The following is a 21,242-nucleotide window of genomic DNA, read 5'->3' as shown; positions in this document are numbered from 1 at the left end:
TCCGTGTACGGCCATCAAATATTCCTTGAAAAGCAACCATAAACAATGGACCGATAATCTTCAGGAAATTGCATGTGCAATAAGGAATTCTGTGCATGGTTCCACTAAATACTCGCCGTACTTTTCAACTTTCGGACGCAATATGATTTCTAATGGAACAGAGTACGAGAGATTAAGGAACGAAGGTGTTTTAACTAATACAACCCTAAATGATCAAGAACGAGATCAATTATACAAACAAGTAAGGAAAAACTTTGAGGAAGCGTACTAAAAACAGGCGAAATACTACAACTTGCGCTCAAATAAGAAAGCTCCATCTTATCAAATAGGAGAGAAGGTTTTAAAAAAAATACTAATCAATCTAGTAAATCAAAAGATTTCTGTGCTAAGTTGGCACCGAAACATACAGAAGCATACGTGAGAAAAGCTTTAAGAGATAGTTATGAAATAGTTGATGAGAAAAACAACAGTTTAGGAATCTTTCATGCAAACTTTTTGAAGAAATTTTAAGGAAAAAATGATAAAGCTATGACATGAGACGAAAGTCAGAATGTACAAAGAAAAAATAACAAAATAGGGTCTGAGACCATTTGGGCAGGAGCACCTATTTTGGGCACTTGCTGCTATAACTCAGTCAATTTTCAACCGATTGACTCAACCGAGGAGTGAGCACGCTTGAAAACAAAATGAACGGAATAAATCGTTGCCGTAATCGCTTGGTTTCGAATAGGATAAATATGGGAGCGTGAGATTACTAATGGCACTCATACCCTTCCCCCAAACAAGCAGAAGGAACAATTTTTGACACGAAACCTGATTCTTCTTTTCAATGACGTTATATCTATGTAGGAAAACTTAAAATTCGTAGATTTCATGAAGAAGTATATTCGGTTTGATCTGGCGAAAGGGAATCATGCGAGGATTTGACATTGACGGGAAGTGTGAGACTAAGAGATGCCATTCGTGTTTCCTCCACCACCGACCCATGCTGGTACTATTTGAATTTTAACTAGGTAGTTTATCTGATAAACTCTGATTAACTAGTAATGATCATTTTGCATTCCTCCAAACAGCTACACCAACCGACTACAACCAACATTCAAAGCTTGTTCCATCAACCTTCATCGGCATCAAGATCCATGACATAATGACAATCAATCTTTAGTAACATCAAAATGTATCAAACACCATCTACAATCAAACCAACGGATCTTTTCAGAGCCACAGAAAATTTCACTCAAGAGTTATCATCAAGGACTACATATCAATTTCCATCTACAATCAAACCAATAGTCAAACCAAAATTTCGTATCAGAGTCAATATCAATGTCAATACAGCATTCAATAGTCGAAAGTAATGCATAAACGGACGTTATTCAACGTCAGACTTGCGGTTGTGTCTAGTATACAACCCCTCCAACTTTTTCGATTCCTTCACGAATTCCTACTATCATCATACATGGAATTACTTCCTGGATTATTGTTTTTAGAATTTTTCCAGAGATTCATGTTGGGATTCTTCCCAATATTCTACCGCACATTCCAAAGGTCCTAAAGTTAAATTCAATATTACATTTTACGCTTATTTCCCCAAACTCCCACCAGCCGGCCAAACCCACATGCTTGCAGTCAAACTCCTCAATCTGCTATACCCAGCCACCTTCCTGCCGAATTCAATTAGGATGGTTTGCCATTAATTTAATGCCAACGATTTTCGTCCGTCTTTGCGCAGTCTCTCTTCCTCACTAAACTAGAGAAACGCAAACATTCTTCGACTGCCCAAATACCTCTACTCTTGTAGGTAGGTGTATACGCACTTTCGGAACGGTGAGTACCACGTAAGACGTAACGACTGTATGGTGGCCACTGGCCAGTCGATGTACTTCCACGCAATGTATACCTACATCAGCTACCGACCGACGTATTTAACCAAACAGTCGACAAAGCAAATCATGGACTAAAGGATGGATGTATGGGGGGCACTTTGCTGTTGACCTGGGAAATACGGTCAGAAATCGAACCACGTGGCTGGCTGCAGTTCACTATCCTCGAACACCGGCATTTACCTGGCGGTCGTCTGAAGCGTATGTGTGTGGACTGCGAAGAATGTGCGTCAAAACTTTATGTCGGTCATTTCAAATAATGGTTTCCGTTCTTGCCGGGGCATTTTCCCATTCGAAGAAAGAAAGGTTTGTTGGAAGAAGCTGCTCGGGGACTGAAAATGTGTAATCATCTTTACAGTTGGAGCGTCGTGAAACGGGTACATACCTAGTACGATTCGTAATAACAAATAAACAACGTTCCAGATGCCGGCAGATAACTGAAAGACATTCACGGTAATAATGGATGAAAGCAAAACATTAATAGATGGCTATTTTCCTTTGGGCCGATTTCAACCTTGAAATACCCAACCCATATAATCCCAGGGTATGGAACTTCATATGCATTGTTAAAAGCGATTAAAAAACAATCATGTAGGGTAAGGGAGGTATTTTGGACCGCTTTAGGAAGTGGATGAATAATTCAGCGAAAAAAGAAGGTCCCCACTTCTGAACATGGATAATTTCAGTAGGCATTACGTAGAGCAACATGTTTTTGTCGAAAAAGGCCAAACAGAACTCAAAATTGTTGTAGTAAATACAAGAAATACCAAAACTCCTGAAGGATCTCGGGCTTCTATTTTGGACCACCTGACTTTATTTTGGACCACCAAGTGCACATATTTTGGCCCACCAAATTAAACTTCAATTTATTGATGAAATGAAAGCCACCTCAGCAAAAATTTAAACATAGTTAAAACTACGTGACGATTACATCTTTTCTATTCATTTTTTGAGGCAGGGAACGTTTAAAAATTACGTAACGGTAAAAACAGATGAAATTTTGTTGCTACTGCCAGTTTTTACGCATTGTAGTATGATGTTTCATAAAAAATGTTACGCAAAACGTATATTTATTAACTATCTCATGACGTAAGTCACCATGTATAAATTACGTAACGCTTCATAGGAAGTGTGAAAGTCTAGTGATTTTGCTAAATATAAAGGCGTTCCACACATATTGTAATGAGTGGAAAGGCCATCAAAAATAAAGTAATTTGAATGATACATAATTTGTCAAACATACAATAGATAACACAGTGTCTCAGTCATCAACTAATTGCCGAAAAGGACAACTTTTCTAAACTGAACGACTGAACACCTGAAAACTTCAACTTGTCGAAAAGTTGTTTGGGCACAAATCGAATCGAAATGAAACAACTTGGCGAAAATTTGTTAGAACAAATTGAACCCACAACAATCTCATTGTGAAATAAACGTATAACAACTCAGATCACGGGAGGTCCCAACTTATTCTATTCATCTGTTTTCGGACTACATTAGATTGGCATGAATGTTTTCTCCCTTTAGAAGGAACTGGAGAGATGGATCTGGCAGGTGGTCCAAAATATGTCCACATCTGATTATGTTGAACATATTTTGGCCATACCTCAAACCACCATTTTATTGAATATTATCGCTCCGCCGAGGTTAAGAACAGTTTATTTTGAGTTCTTACATGGCCCTAACTACATTCACATGAAATAAATATTTATTTGTAAAATTTAATACCTCTTCGAAGCCGACTACAAATTTGTCACCTCTTTTGTTTTTGGTGCTTTTCCGTGCGTTTCATTGGAAGTGAAAACATTTTCTCTATGTTTGATACTGAACAGCATATTTAACTGACATCCAAAATAAAGGTCATCACACAGTTGAATACTTTTCGTGTTTCAATAAAAATTTACCAAGATTTAGTAGAGATTATGTGATAAATATCATAAAACTCCCTAGGTGGGCCAAAATACCTGCCCGGTCCAAAATACCTCCACTACCCTATTGGCCGTGGACAGGCGGCGTAAATTATAATGACTAACCAAAAAAAGCTTTTTTTATCACGAATATCCCAGCAAAAAGTTCCACCTTTTAGGGTAATTCATGTATTTTGGACAGGCTGAGGACAACGTCAGAAAAATCGTCCCCTAGCTTCCTTAGAAAGCAATTAATTATTTTGCAAAGTTACTAATACGTTTAGTATGATTGTACTTTGCATTCCTGGTGACAAAAACCTTAACCAAAACATTTTAAGCTAAGAAAATCATAATTTCCAATCGCCTGTTAGAATTGCATTTTGGACACCGAATATATGTTTTGGACACCCTCAGGTATATATAATTTGGACAGGGCAATTATCTCAACGTTTAGCCATGAATTAGCATAAATCAACAAATATTTTCTTACAAATAATCAAATTTCTTCGCTTAACAGGCATCTATTTTGGTAACTATTACAGTTTTTGTTAAAATCGAGGAAATATCGCCAGACCCATTTCCTGCATTTGAGGGGTTTTAGTGAAATAATTTACATTTTCGATAATTTTGAAGTAAATTCTCAATTGTCAAGCGTATTTCCAACGTAAGTCATCAGAATAGGGTCTATTTGATCCAATAATCGATATTGAGAAGTATCTACTTTTATTATCTCTCCGGAACAAGGCATACATCGCCGTGCATGTCCAAATTATATTTTTTACCCTAGAGTTTTTATTATTGTTTTAGAATCGTTCTGAAGTCCTTCAATAATCAGTGGTTTTCTGCGAGCGCTGACAAATCTTGCGATGCGATTCCTTTGATAGCATTGCTTGCAGTTGTAATAATTTATATTTTCAAGTAAAATGATTTTTTTTCTTAAATCTTTGAAATAATACGGAACCTTGTTTGGCATGGTTTATCCACATTCTCGTGAATAGTGACACTTCACAATGAGTTTCGGACCGTTTTTTTTAAATCCGTTCTCAGCTTTTGGTACTGGACGGTGAACGCACTCGACTAATGATTGTGATGCAACGGTTCTCTTCCATTAGATGCGTTCCGTTCGTTGGAAACATGAATTTTCAATGTTTTTAAGCAACGGTCATGCTGTTGTTTAACTTTTTTTCACACACAATAAAAGGATCACATACATCAGAAAAAAAAAGTTGCACGCTTCCATAGCTTTAATAGATTTTTCAAATAAATTTAAATTTTGTTCGAAAATATTTTTTTGTTGAGGTGTAAACTATAACCACCTTTCGCCTGTTTTCTGTGAGAGTAAGCAGGCCAGCATGAGTTCGTGCAGAAATCCATAGCTGACGCTCTTTGTTGGTTTGAAGTATTTCAAACTTTCGATTGGTCTCTCGCGGTGGTGTACACGGTTCTGCTTCGCTTCATGCGGTAACATTTATACCGCTACTAGATGCAGCTTCGGTTTCAACTGGAAGTGGTTGTTGTTCCCCATGATTTTGGATTTCTTTCGCTGGACTGGTGAGCTCCTGCTTCGAATTTGCAGATGGATCGTCGATGCAGTCCTCCCAGATCTCCAGGCTTGATTAGCTTGACTGGTCTTAATGACTGTGCATCTGAAAAGATGGTGGGTATTTTTCAGGCCAAATACGATACTTTGCATTAGTTTCCATAGCACTATAGGGGGGGGGGGATAGTTGTCACCAGTTAGCCTAGTGGTTAAGGCTATGGATCGCCAATCCGGAGACGGCGGGTTCGATTCCCGTTCCAGCCGGGAAAATTTTCTCGACTCCCTGGGCATAGTGTATCATTGTACTTGCCTCACAATACACAAATTCATGCAATGACAGGCAAAGAAAGCCCTTCAATTAATAACTGTGGAAGTGCTCAAAGAACACTAAGTTGAAGCGAGGCAGGCCAAGTCCCAGTGGGGACGTAGAGCCATAAAGAAGAAGAAGCACTATAGGGGAATTGGGGGCATAATGGACATGAGTATGTTAGGTATGTATAACAGAGTAAAACTTAACATATTATCAGTTGGCTTACAACTTTAACTTGTTTCCTACATATTTCAAACATTTACAGCAGGTAGAATGTCATTATTGTGAAAAAATAATGAATTGTAAACCGTGTGCTTTTTTGGGCTGGCAAGAAAGGTACGGGGCGAAACGGACACCCATCGGGGCATAATGGACACCCCTTGCATATTTTATGCTAATTCTTTGATTATATCGACCAGTTAAGTAATTTGCCTACGGAGATCAATACCACAGATATAATACTTCATCTTAGACGAGTTTGCATTACATCAAAGTTAATTAAATAAATTTTAGGCTAAAATAATCGGATTGATTTTTCCAAACACTCTAAAACGCCTAACAGTATGCAACGCGCGTACGTCCATTCATAATTGCCAGTGTTCATTTCGCCCCGAATCGACTACAACATTGAAATTGCTATTTTGAGTAATTTCTGATCGAAAATATAATACTTCATCCATTGCTAAATCTGCGTATACATGTAGATAAGTTATTTGCTACTGCTTCGAAATTATAAGAAATCCACCATATGAAAAACATACTTCAATTTCAATGATATTTTGGTTATTTAGAAGGAATATAAATGGTACTTTTGAAAAATAGAACAATGACTTGTTCCTTTACACTTATGCATTAAAAGTTTTACATAAAAGTCAACGGTTTCGGCAAACAACAGGGGTGTCCATTTTGCCCCGGATGTCCATTATGCCCCTAATCCTCCTATATTCTCCTATATTTCAGGGTTTCCTGTCCTGGCTTGAATCTGATTTCTACAGTAAAAATTTTCTGTAAATCATCATCAGCTGTTCTAGGTTTCCTGTTGATCGTAGTCTCTCCTCCCACATTTATTTCTGCCAATAATCCTCACTACTATAGAAAATTGATTCGGGTACTTTTTACTTTTTGCCTATGCCACAGGTAAAACTGAAACTAACGCGCCTTTCAAAACGACGGATTCTACACCGATCGTTTCATGTTGTTCCCCATGATTTTGGATTTCTTTCGCTGGACTGGTGAGCTCCTGCTCCGAATCTGCAGATGGATCGTCGATGCAGTCCTCCAAGATCTCCAGGCTTGATTAGCTTGACTGGTCTTAATGGCTGTCCATCTAAAAAGATGGTCGGTATTTTTCAGGCCAAATACGATATTTTGCATTAGTTTCCATAGGGGGATTAGGGGCATAATGGACACCCCTACATTGCAAATTCTTTGATTACATCGACCAGTTAAGTAATTTGCCTACGGAGATCAATACCACAGACATGATACTCCATCTTAGACGAGTTTACATAACATCGCAGTTAAATAAATAAACTTTAGGCTAAAATAATCGGAGTGATTTTTTTTCCAAACTCTCTAAAACGCCTAACAGTATGCAATGCGCGTACATCCATTTACCATTGCCCGTGTTCATTTCGACCCGAATCGACTACAACATTAAAATTGCTATTTTGAGTAAATTCTGATCAAAAATAATATACTTCATCCATTGCTTAATCTGCGCATACATGCAGATAAGATAACAATTCACTCATAACACCTTATTTGCTGTTGCTTCGAAATTATAAGAATTTCGCCATATGAAAAACATATTTCAATGATATTTTGAATATTTTGGAGGAATATAAATGGTACCGTAATCTGGGGGGGGAAGTTGATCACTTTCGCTCTATTCTTTTGAATAAAATCAAGTACAATGCACATGACTCCAAACAAATACTTTTAAAATATGTACTGAGTGGACCTGTTTCAAGTTCCGTAAACGAAATTCCTACGAGAAATTGCTCAATTTTATAAAAAATGCTCAAACGGCCAAATTTGAAAATTTTAAATCCGGGGTGAAGTTGATGGCTTGTTTCTTGATCAACCAATGACATAACATTTTAAGAATGGAAAATTATTGAACAAACCAAATTTGATGATGCTGAATCTGAATACCTACATTTTTAAAATTCTTACGACTGTTTGTTTGTTAAAAATAAAATAAAGTTTAGTAACTTACAGAATGACCCACATTAAACGCCTAAAGGTATGCAATTACCTTAAAAAATCGTCTTACTTTCGCAAAAATATGCTTTTTTTAAATAAAACTTATATGTTAACATCGATTTCAACTCAAAGCTATGTTTAATAAGCCTACCACGAATAAATAAAAGAGTTTTGTGAGTCATCTTCTGACAAACAAAGCGTTGCTGGGAGGCGATTTTTTGAAAGGCAGTCTTTTCACCGACTTTCAATACACATCCAAAAAAGTCGATATTTCTATGTAAAATCTGTCAAAATTGCCATAAAAACCTTCAAAAATTCTTCAAATATATTCACACAATCGATTTACATCAAAAGTTCTTTCATTGATACAGAATTGTGGCGTCCTCAGCGGTTGAAGGATGTGGATCCCAATGTGATCAACTTCACCCCGCTGGTCAACTACCCCCAAGATTACGGTACTTTTGAATAATAGAACAATGGCTTGTTTCTTTACACTCATGCATTAAAAGTTTAACATAAATGCCAATGGTTTCGGCAAAAACAGGGGTGTTCATTTCGCCCCGGGTGTGCATTGCATGCCCCTAATCCCTCTATGCAAATGTAAATGCTTTCTCTGAATTATTTCTCTTTACATGCCGAACATAGGACGTAATACGTCCTCTTCTCACTGCAATTCCGACAAACTAGTGCAATATTGTAGTGAGTGGTCGACTAGCAGTTGATGGTTGGCAACAGAATGAATTTATTGACAATTGGTATTCCCACGGCATAAATATCACAAGGCAGGCTAGTAACCTATGTAAACATCTATTTTGGATGTAAACATGTGACGTCGTTCTTATCGTTTTCACATTGACCAAATTGGTGTGGAGTACTAGATCACATATGAACGATTTGAATTACGTCATCAAAAAGCTGTCAGATTTCGGGAATATATCACCTTCTTCTGTACACCGTGGGTATTCCTAGCTGTCTAACCTCGAGGCCTACTATAGGGCTCTGCACGAAAGTCTCTCCCTCTCTTTTACTCTTATTGAGATTTTGTAAATAACAAGGCCACGAAATGTCAAAACTCCTTGCAAAATCAAAACAATGCAGTGCCCTATATCGGAAATAGAAATGAACAACCTACTAGATGAACATGCTACTACAATATAGCTGCAGCATAATTTGTTTCCCCACGATATTCGTCGCTTGGAGCACTTTTCCAATCACCGGCTCTTCTTTAGGTTTGCAGGAACTTTCAATAATTTTTCCTCAGTTGCATTGCATCCCTTACAAATGATCAGATCTTCGAAAGTACAATGATGTGTACATATCTCTGTAGTTCAGCATTTACAAGATCATTCTGCCATTTTTTTACATAACTGACAGATCTGCGCAAACCGATATAACTTGATAAAATCAGAAATATGATTCGCAAGTTCCGGTTGAAGGTGACCAGTGTCCAAACAGTTCTTCATGTTAGGGAGCGTAAGCTCTTCGGCCAGGTGCTGTAAAAAAACCTGATCGTCGTTGTTTCGATTTGTTATTCTACTCAGGGTTAACTGTCGTGAAAGTAACAAACGAATTGAGACATGCAATGTCTATTATCTCCATGAAGATTTTTTCGCTCCATACTCGACTTCGTCGCGATACAGAGGTGCTTCGAGTAAGCTGATCAACTACATCCACCGCACCTTTCGTCCTGTTGTAGATCTCTATGATCTTCGATTTTCTACTATGCATCACCTCCTCTGTTACTTGCTTGGTTTATAGAATGACAACCGGTTTCTTTCTTCGGATAATACGCTGGCACTGGGAGAGATTTTTGATTTTTATGCCCCACTATAGTAGTGCCTGCCTCCCGGTCTTTGGTTGCATGAAACTCAGTAGGAATTGCAGGCTTATTGACTCGCATCGTTTCAGCGTAAAGAAGCTTGTCAGTCCACAAGGCATCAACAAGATCGGTACTTGAGAAGAGGTTGTCGGATGTTACTTCCCAATAAGTAGCTGTGAAAGGCTTAACCAGATCCTTTACTATCCTCATTCCCTGTCCTTTTTCAGGGTTATTAGCTACTTTCCCAGTATACACTTGCATTAGGTGCACGTATCCTGAGGAAATTTTTATCCCGTACTTTCCAGGCTTGATTTTTATGTATACCCGAAAAAGACTCTGTCCTGAATATGATAAAAAGAAGAATATAATTACTATAATGCACCGCTGGTTGTGGTGTGGTTAAGAACTCTCAGTATCTAAGGCGATACCATTGGTCAGCTGTGCCAATTATTTCCTTTCAGTTTCACAACGTAGACTGTACCTAAAGTTTTCCTTATAACCTGCTTCCGAGTCGGTGTCGTATCCGTCAACAACTCCCGTACCGTTTGTTTTGATATAATCTGATTCAGAAATAATTGTAGGTGCCATTCTATCAACCAAACCTCATCAATCTTCCCGGAAAGGAATCTCATTGTTATTCAAATAAATATGGATGCACCAGTCAAGCAATAAACCACCGGCGCTGAGCCGTCAAAACGAGGGCTCAAATCGGCACACGAATCAACCAAGCAGTCAACCTTCCGAACGAATTCGTGATCCCTATCGGAAGTAGTTTTCTTGTAATTGATGAAATAACTTCCCTCCTCGGCCTCGTCGGAAAGCGCGACTACTGAAAGGAAGCGAAGAAAAAAAAAATGTGTATATAAATACTCCAGAGGAACGAAGTACGGAAAAAGAACGTTCACTAATTAATCATCCTCACCTTGCCAAGGAGCGAAACTTTCTTGTCCAGTCCTCGTCAACGTCGACCAGTGGCAACCACTACAGTAATGCTACAGTTCGTTCGGGCGCTACAACCCAACACAGCTGTGCTGCACCCTTTCGAGACAGGAGCAATTCTCATAAAATTGTTAAACAATAAATAGGAATGAGCCCCCGACACCAGCACAACAAACCCTCAACAACTGTGTTCTCGCTTACCGGACCTACCACGGTGTACCTACCGGTAATTCAAAGAAGCGGACGTTGGGGCTCTTCCACAGAAAAAGCGGGGTGAGAAGAATAGGTAGAGTGTAAATGGTTCCCCCATTCAAGAAGGAAGGATTTCGAACAGCAGAGTTGGAACAGCGTTATATTTGTTTTACAATTTTGAAATATCCGTTTGAACATTTCAAGCTAGCCGCATGTCGATGTTGGAAATGTACCATCGACCAATAAGTGCAAAGGATTGAAAATAAGTTTAGAAAAATAATTTGAAAAGATTTTGGAGGTCGTTCAACATTCATAAATTAAGGAAATTCGAGAAAATTCAGCGTTCTTTCGAACCCCTACATAGCCACCTATTACGTTTGCCTACGGGGAATTCAGTATACAAAAGGTTTAATAATGGGAATGATACGGTGAGCAGGACATATTAGTTACAGTAATGTCAGACGAATCTATGACAAAAGGTCGAAAGACATAAGGTCGAAGGACAAAAGGTCGAATGGACAAAAGGTCGAATGGACAAAAGGTCGAATGGACAAAAGGTCGAATAGAACAAAAGGTATAATTGGAAGACATGATAAAGTGGTCAGTATTTGACAGAAAAACGACAATTAGCTTATATGCAGCTATTTACTACCGCATTGCAATCCGAAATAGATGCCTAGAATGATAGAAAGTAGAAGCCAATAGAAGGATATAAAGAAATGTTATGCATGAAAGTGAAATCCGCCGAAAATGCTTTAAAGCTCTTTGGAATGCCTCCAAAATCCCCCTTAAAACCCCAGAAACCCCATGTAGCGCACCTCAGACCTTCCGAAACCCCTGAAAACGCTATGTAACGCTTCCGTAACGTTTGTGAAATCCGCCGAAAATTCTCTGATGCTCTTTGGTATGCCTCCAAAATCTCCCTAAAACCCCCGGAAACCCCATGTAACGCACCTCAGACCCTCCGAAACCCCAGAAAATGGCATGTAACGCCTTCGTAACGTTTCTGAAATCCGCCGAAAATGCTCTGAAGCTCTTTGAAATGTCTCCAAAATCCCCCTTAAACCCCCAGAAACCCCATGTAACGCACCTCAGACCTTCCGAAACCCCTGAAAACGGTATGTAACGCTTCCGTAACGTTTGTGAAATCCGCCGAAAATTCTCTGGAACTCTTTGGAATGCCTCCAAAATCCCCCTTAAACCCCCGGAAACCCCATGTAACGCACCATGTCACAATAGATCTAATAACTGGTCGTAGTGACTTAGATACCCAACAAGGAATAAAAAAAACGCACCTCAGACCCTCCGAAACCCCAGAAAACGGCATGTAACGCCTTCGTAACGTTTCTGAAATCCGCCGAAAAATGCTCTGAAGCTCTTTGGAATGCCTTCAATATCCCCCTAATACCCCCAGAAACCCCCAGAAAACGGCAAGTAACGCCTGCGTAACGTTTCTGGAATCCGCCGAAAATGTTCTGAAGCTCTTTGGAATTCACAATACGCGCGACGTGAGACGAAACATAACACTTATAGTTCTTACAATCGTCAAGATATTAAAATTTACCTTTCGTCGACCGGTTTCGGGCGCGATGTCGCCCATCAACAGGACAATGTCCGACTGATTGCCTTCAGTTTTCGTACGATGTTCGTACACGTCCGAAGAGAAGAGATGCTACTGGGGAGTCGTGTCTACCAGACTAAAAAGACACGACGCAATGGGCGGGTCGTCTTCATTCATCAACGGCCTTCGTGTGTTGCTGATGAACATTGACTCCCAAGCGTTTAAGTGTAACGTTTTTCTTACACTTTTGACGAGTTTGGCATTATTCCAATCAATTTCATGTTGGGAGTCTACTGTATGCGCTGCCACGCTGGATTCGGTTGCTTTGGAAGACTGGACAGCATTTTTGTGCTCTTTTAAACGGACCTTTACTTTCCGGCGAGTTTGACCACACGACTTTTTTCTTCTTCAAACTCGTCGCGCTCCATGGGTATATTGTACAGCCGGTGTGCCATGGAGTGAAAAGCAGCTTGCTTCTGAGCTCCAAAGTGATTGGAGTCAGATGTGATATACCTATCCGTTGATGTGGGTTTGCGGTATATACCGAACTTCAACGTGTCGTCTTCCTTTCTGGTGATCAATAAATCGAGAAACGGTAGGCTCCCTTCCACTTCTCTCTCTACAGTAAAATTGATTGTGTTGTGTTGTGAATTTAGCATCGCCAGAGTCTGCTCGAGGTAACGCTCCTTCACCGGGGCGAAAACATCATCTACATATCGCCACCAGATTCTCGGAAACAGTTTTTTCTTCTGAGCTTCATCCTCGAAGTCGCTCATGAAGAGGTCTGCAAGCAGTGGGGACAACTTGCTACCCATGCTAAGTCCAAACGTCTGTTTAAAAAACTTTCCCCTGAAGGTGAAAAAGTTTTGATTCATGCATACCTGAGCTACGGATAGATATGCCTCTATATGGTTGGGTGGAGCACGGCTGCGTTCTAGATGTCGGCGTAGGCTGTGCAGGGCTTCGGTGACGGGTACGCTGGGAAACAATGCGGCGACATCAAACGAAACTAAAATTTCCCCCCTCCGCAATTTGAAACCCTCCAATCTCTTCACCAAATCGATCGAGTTTTTCACACTTTTCCCATGCCTAACAGGGTACTTCTTCATCTCATTCACCAGCCAAGCTGCCAGTTTTTCCGTGGGGGTGCGGATGTTGGAGGAAATGGGTCGCATTCCAATGGGATCTTTGTGAATCTTCGGTAGACAGTATAAAGATGCCACCGTTGGATTCGGAACATGAAACTTTCTTTCAAGTTTCTCGTCACCCATCAGATGAGCCACAGTCTGTCGCGTATGATTTACTTCCTCAATCATTTTGTTGAGAGGATCTTTGGTTTTGCCGTTTTTGAATTTATATTCCTCATACGGACCGGCACTGATCATTGCATGGACTCTCGAATCATAGTCTTCTCGATCCATTACAACCACAGCATTCCCTTCTTCATGAGCGACTTCGGATGAAGCTCAGAAGAAAAAACTGTTTCCGAGAATCTGGTGGCGATATGTAGATGATGTTTTCGCCCCGGTGAAGGAGCGTTACCTCGAGCAGACTCTGGCGATGCTAAATTCACAACACAACACAATCAATTTTACTGTAGAGAGAGAAGTGGAAGGGAGCCTACCGTTTCTCGATTTATTGATCACCAGAAAGGAAGACGACACGTTGAAGTTCGGTATATACCGCAAACCCACATCAACGGATAGGTATATCACATCTGACTCCAATCACTTTGGAGCTCAGAAGCAAGCTGCTTTTCACTCCATGGCACACCGGCTGTACAATATACCCATGGAGCGCGACGAGTTTGAAGAAGAAAAAAAGTCGTGTGTATACAGCAGCTGAGGTGAACGGATACGACAGGCCTTTTGTGAACAAAATTTTGAAGAAGCACAAACGGAAAAACCACCGCAGGAACATTACCACCCTTCAACAGAACCCAGAAGAAACCAGAAGAATTAGCTTGCCGTTTTACCCCAGGATAACCAATCAAATAAAAACAGCCCTTCGCCGACAAAACCTACACGTTGTGCATAAGAGCGACAAGACCCTACGTGACCTTTTATGCAACCTTAAGGACAAGGTACCGCCGGATGAACAATCCGGAATATACGAGATACCATGTAAGGACTGCCCGGCAGTTTACATTGGCCAAACTCGCCGGAAAGTAAAGGTCCGTTTAAAAGAGCACAAAAATGCTGTCCAGTCTTCCAAAGCAACCGAATCCAGCGTGGCAGCGCATACAGTAGACTCCCAACATGAAATTGATTGGAATAATGCCAAACTCGTCAAAAGTGTAAGAAAAACGTTACACTTAAACGCTTGGGAGTCAATGTTCATCAGCAACACACGAAGGCCGTTGATGAATGAAGACGACCCGCCCATTGCGTCGTGTCTTTTTAGTCTGGTAGACACGACTCCCCAGTAGCATCTCTTCTCTTCGGACGTGTACGAACATCGTACGAAAACTGAAGGCAATCAGTCGGACATTGTCCTGTTGATGGGCGACATCGCGCCCGAAACCGGTCGACGAAAGGTAAATTTTAATATCTTGACGATTGTAAGAACTATAAGTGTTATGTTTCGTCTCACGTCGCGCGTATTGTGAATGTCGTTACTGTTCTTACGTTGGCACAAATCACGAAAATTTGATAGCTCTTTGGAATGCCTCCAAAATCCCCCTTAAACCTCCAGAAACCCCATGTAACGCACCTCAGACCCTCTGAAACCCCAGAAAACGGCATGTAACGCCTCCGTAACGTTTGTGAAATCCGCCGAAAAATGCTCTGAAGCTTTTTGGAATGCCTCCAAAATCCCCCTAATAACCCCAGAAACCCCATGTAACGCACCTCAGGCCCTCCGAAACCCCCAAAAACGCCATATAACGCCTCCGTATCGTTTGTGAAATCCGCCGAAAAATGCTCTGAAGCTCTTTGGAATGCCTCCAAAATCCGATAATGAAAAAATGTACTATACGGTTCACGAGTTGGGAGGTATGGCTTTCAATCTTTGGAGGAATAACTTATGAAAGCTTAAGAATCCGTTTTTGAGTAATTCTTGCGAAGACTGAACGCCATACCTCCCAACATAATAATCAGCAGTCGAAATTCGAAGAAATTATTTGTACTTATACAGTGTAATTCATCGGAACTACCTATAAATCCAAGAGGGGATGATCAATAATCACAAGTAGTAATTGTTGCTGCAGTATAGAGAGGAAGAACCGCTATTGAATTAAAGAAGGCAAAATTTCTGATTGAATTATAAGTACCTAAATAGTCGATAATTAATTCAGTAACAAAACTTAAAAGAACAGCCTATTGATTTAAGAAGGAAAAATTACTGAACAAAACTTCAAACTAAATTGCCATTGAATACTACATCAACACAACTTGAAAGAATAGCCTATAAACAAAAGAAGGAAAAATTTCCTATAGAAATGTCAGTGGCTGAAATACATATGATTACTATAAAAGCACCATAGGGGCTGTCCATAAACCACGTGGTCATTTTTTGGGAGATTTCGAGCACCCCCCCCCCCCCCCGCGTTGTCTTTCGTTCATACAAAAAAAATAAAATTTGTATGGACCGTGGTCTTTGCCCAAACCCCCCCCCCCTAACATGACCACGTGGTTGAATTTGGAGCCGCGATCTTGCATATTGTGGTCTCTATTTTTTAACTCCCGTCATTTTCTCCATATCAAACATACCAATATTGCACAGTTTTATAGCATAAAACTCCATTAAATAGCCGCAATCTTGAATTTGGAGCTGCCATTTTGGATTTGACATCGCCATTTTTGGAGTTCAGACATCTTTTCTATGCTAAATATACCCATATTACATGAACTAGAGCCTAAACGCTATTAAACAGCCGCCATCTTGGACATCCTGGTTGCCATTTTTGGACTACGGACATCTTCCTTATACCAAATATACGCATATTACATGGTTTTAGAGCCTAAACCGCCATTGAACAGCCGACATCTTGGATTTAGAGCCACCATCTTGGATTTTAGACCGACATCTTGGATATTTTGTTCGCAATTTATGGACTTCGGATATCTTCCCCATACCAAATATACCCAAATTGCATGGTTTTAGGGCCTAAAACTCCATTTAACAGCCACTTTATTGAATTTAGAACCGCCATCTTGAATTTGTAGCCACCATCTTGGATATTCTGGTCGCCATTTTTGGACTCCGAACATCTTCCCCATACCAAATATACCCAAATTGCATGGTTTTAGAGCCTAAAACTCCACTAAACAGCCGCCATCTTAATTTTGGAACCGCCATCTTTGATATCCTGGTCACCATTTTTGGACTCCGAACATCTTTCCCATACCAAATATACTCAAATTGCATGGTTTTAGGGCCTAAAATTCCATTAAACTGCCGGCATCTTGAATTTGGAGCTGCAATCTTCGATATTCAGGTCGCCATTTTTGGAGTCCAGGCATTTTCCCCATACCAAATATATACACATATTGCATGGATTTAGAGCCTAAAACTCAATTAAATAGACACCATTTTGAATTTGGAGCCGCCATCTTGGATTTCGGGAAGCCATCTTGGTTATTTTGGTCATCATTTTTGGACTCCCATATACCCAAATTACATGGTTTTTGGCCCTAACACTTCATTAAACAGACGCCATCTTGAATTTGGAGCCGCCATCTTGAATATTCTTGTCGCCATTTCTGGAGTTCAGGCTTCTTCCCCATAGCAAATATACACATAATTCTACCGCCGTCTGGGATTTTACCAAATTTACCCATATTGCATAGTTTTGGAGCCTATAACTCCATTAAACAGCCGCCATCTTGGATTTTAGACCGCCGTTTTAGATATTCTGGCAGCCAGTTTTGGAGTCCAGGCTTCTTCTTTATTCCAAATATACCCGTGCAGTATGGGCTTCAGAGCCTCAAACTATATTAAACAGCCGCCATCTTGAATTTAGAATCGCCAACTTGAATATTAGGCTGCCACCTTGAGTTTTGGGCCGACATCATGGAATTTCATCAACCATGCTAAAGATTAAAATTCATCAACCATGCTAAAGGTTACGAAAACCGTCGCAGTTTGATGTGTCGCATGATGAGGCTTGATTCAGTTTTAAATACAACCAGTTAGGTCCGGATCACTGAAATGGCCTTAACTCCGGAACGCCTTGACCGATCCGGATCATTTTAAATAGCAAACAATGCGGTAAAATTCCGGTTCGATTCGAGCTGTAATCCGAAAAAAATGGCCAATGGTAAGTGCTTTAAAAGTGAGTGGCAGCATCCATTTATTACGTAACGCTAAAATCGACAATTTCAGACCCCCTCCCCCCTCCGTAACGCTTTTTGTATGAAAATCCTAAAATTTTTGTATGGGCCGTAACGCTCACCTGTACTCCCCCCCCCCTCCCCCTATAGCGTTACGTAATTTGTGGACGGCGCCAGTGAACTTTTTTTGCGCACAGACATACATACATACAGACATCATCTCAATTCGTCGAACTGAGTTGTTCTGTATATGTGACTTAACCCTCCGAGCCTTCTATCGAAAATTCGTTTTTTGAGTGAACATATCGCCTTTCAGTACACTTTGTACGAGAAAGGCGAAAAGGAAATGCTTGCTCAGTGTAATGTTCCTTGTTCACAGATATTTCGCTGATCAAATGGAAGAAAATTAACCCATCCGCGGGCAATTTTCAATATCTTAAATCTGAAATGACAAACCAAAATTATAATTACTCTTCTACCGGAATCCCAAAACCAATTTGATCAAATGATACTCGTTAAACTATTATTTTGAATGTTCCAAGCCGAAATCGCAATTTGTTCGCACATTATTTTTCCGTTCTTCACGGGTAGCTGCACCCCTCGAGCAGTGGGGAGCCAACAACTTTTTTGGTGGCGTGATAAAGTACTATTAAAACGATTTGCCGTTTCCGAAACGAAACGAAGGGGAAAAGCTGGAATCTAAAATAGCGAAGCACCTCCAAAAGGATTCTACTTTCTTTCGTTGTGGTGGCGATTGACGATGAAGTTGATGATGATGACGATGGGATTTGGGGGAAAATAGCGCGATATTGGTGTTTTGCCGCAGTTTTTAAAGCCACCAGATGGTGAGAGGAAAATGGATGGGATGTTTCGCTCGATCGGTAATTAGAAAGGTGTAAAATAGGATTCGTAAGGGTGAGTGAGGAGCTAATTGTGAAAGAATGTTGCAGAAATTTTAGAAAATGGGCTTGACCTTTCACTGACGTGGAAGGAATTCTTGCTGAAGGATGATGATTTTTACAGTTCCTTGCCTCTTGATACCTACATAAACTAGGCTTCAAATATTTGTAAAGTTTTATAATAAAACTGCTACGCTGATCTCAACAACCACGGGAGTTTTATCAGGAGGAGAGTGTAAAATTCTCAAAATGAGAACAATCAACATACATACATATCGAAATTTTTATAATGGATGATCAAGACTCAACTCTTCTCGCCACAAGGATGACGTGAAGCCCCTAGGAGGAATGGTGCATGGTGCAGTTTATCCGTCCTGGAAGTGTGACTCTATCAAGTAAAATCCTAACAACTCTGCTCTTTTCTCTCTCTCTTGCTTAAAAAGTCACTACACGATTGTAACGGTACCTTTTCCCTAATAAATGTACATTTAGTAAATGTTCTCTTCATCGTGACGTATTTTAGGGATGCCCCCTATGCTTATTTCTGTTGTATTATGTATTATTTAATGCATAACTAAACTACCTCAATTACCCTCATGGAAGTCCAGATAGTGTACGGTTCGGGACCGCCTGCTACAGGCAAAGTAGAAAGCGGGACTACACTAAACAGGGGACCTCTAATTCATGGTGCTATGCGGATTTATGCCAACCGTGCCAAGGAATGAATGATTGGAGGGAAAGTGTCTAATAAAAACCTAACTACAAACGGAACATGTGAAGAGTTAGGGCGTCCTCCACAGTATTACTACCTTACTGCGCTAACCGGAGCATTAGTGCAGTGGACCTTGCGTCTCCCCGAGATAATCAGTTGCCTAGTTGATTGTGAAGAGTGTAATCCTGTCTAGTTTGGGTAGTGGATACGGCTAGGAACCAAGGGCGTAGCCAGCTTTTCGGCCAGAGGGGGGCGAGCAACCTTAAACTGAAAACCACTTTGCAGTAACAAGGATTCCTTTCCTTGAGGAATACTCTAAGAAATTTTTTGAGAAATTTCTTCGAAAAATTCTTTAATGAATTCCTTCGGAATTACGGGAAAAAATTCTTTGAAAATTTCTAAAGGAATTCTTTCGGAAATTCCTGGAGTAATTTCTTTGGAAGTTGCTAGAGGAATGCAATCGGAAATTTTTAAAGGAATCAAATAAAAATAATTTCAGGAATTTATTTCGAAAATCCATGAGGAATTCCACCTGAAATTCCTTGACGAATTCTTCATAAATTTCATGAGGAATTCCTTCATTTCTAAAGCTCCTTGAGAAATTCCATAAGAAATTCCTTCGAGAGTTCTTCTACAATTCCCTTTAGAAGATTCTTCGGGAATTCCTTGAGGAATTAATTGAAATAGATTTAGAATATTCCTTGAGGAACTCCTTCGGAGTTTTCGTGAGGAATTCCTCCGAAAATTCCTTGAAGAATGCCTTCAAAAATTCTTGGAGGAATTCATCCGGAAATTTCTGTGAGAATTCCTTCCTAAATTCCTGAAGCAATTCTTTCGAAAATATTGAAAAAAAAAATCACTAAAAGTCTCTTGAGATATCCCTTCTGAAATTCCATAAGGAATTTCTTTAAAAATCTTTCAAAACTTCCTTGAAAAAATATTTCGAAAATTCCTGAAGAAATGCTTTTTGTGATTTTTTATTTCCTAGAGGAACTCATTCGGAAATTCTTTGAAGAGTTCCTTTAAAAATGCCTTGATAAGGAAAACTCGAAAATTGTTAAAGGAGTTCGTTTGGAATTTTTTTGACATATGTCTGGAATGTCTTATGGAATACCTTCGGAAATTTTGTGAGAAATTGTTTGATAAGTTCGTTGAGGATTTTTTTTCGGTTTTTTTATAAATCTTTACGAAATTCCTCAAGGAATTCCAGCGAAAGATCCTTGAGAAGTTTCTTCGGAAATTCTTCAAGAAATTCCTTCAAAAATGTACTGCGAAACTCCTATGAAAACTTGAGAAACTTCTTCAAACATCCCTTTAGGGATTATGTGAGAAAATCCTAAGGAAATTTCTTGAGGACAACCGTCAACAATTTTTGGAGGAATTCATTCGGAAATTTTTGGAGGTATTTCAAAGCAAATCCATAAGAAATTTCTTTGGAAATTCCGGGAGGGATTTCTTTGGAAATTCGTAGAGGAATTCCTTCGGAAATTCAGGAGAAAATCCTTTGAAAATTCCAGGAGAAATTCCTTTGAAAATTCCTTGAGGAATTCCTACGGAAATTCCTGAACAAGCTCCTCCGGAAACTCATGGAGGAATTCTTCGGGAAAATCCTAGAGGAATTCCCTCGGAAATTCTTGGAGGAATTCCTTCGAGAATTCGTGAAGGATTTCCTTCGGGAATTCCTGGAGGAATTTCTTCAGAAATTCCTTGAGTAATTCCTTCGGAAATACGTGGAGAAATTCCTTCCTGAAATTTCTGGAGGAATTCCTTCGGAAATTCATGGAGGAATTCCTTCAGAAAATCCTTGAGCGATTCCTTCGCGAAAGTCCTGGAGGAATTCCTTCTGAAATTTATGGAGGAACTCCTTCGGAAATTCGTGAAGGAATTCTTGGAGAAATTCTTTCGAAAATTCCTGGTGGAATTCCTTCGGACATTCACGAAAGAATTCCTTCGGAAATTCCGGCAGGAACTCCTTTGAAAATTCCTGGTGAAATTCCTT

At 39.9% G+C, this 21,242-nt stretch overlaps 2 protein-coding genes across 2 annotated transcripts in view; one reads left to right on the top strand and one right to left on the bottom strand.

The window, feature by feature from the left end:
- Positions 1–21,242, top strand: part of LOC109400030 (uncharacterized) — a 1,200,131-nt gene that overhangs the window by 31,076 nt on the left and 1,147,813 nt on the right. The window lies entirely within an intron of this gene.
- LOC134291122 (uncharacterized) lies at positions 12,728–13,780 on the bottom strand. Its single transcript, XM_062858459.1, has one exon. The coding sequence runs from the start codon at positions 13,778–13,780 to the stop codon at positions 12,728–12,730; it is 1,053 nt and encodes a 350-aa protein (XP_062714443.1).

This window comes from Aedes albopictus, chromosome 1, assembly GCF_035046485.1.
Source record: "Aedes albopictus strain Foshan chromosome 1, AalbF5, whole genome shotgun sequence".
Taxonomy (NCBI): domain Eukaryota; kingdom Metazoa; phylum Arthropoda; class Insecta; order Diptera; family Culicidae; genus Aedes; species Aedes albopictus.
Note: the sequence above shows the minus strand (reverse complement) of the source record. Positions and strands in the feature narration are given on the sequence as shown.

Coding starts and splice junctions, on each gene's coding strand:
- LOC134291122 (XM_062858459.1), bottom strand. CDS start 13,780: ATGGATCGAGAAGACTATGATTCGAGAGTCCATGCAATGATCAGTGCC.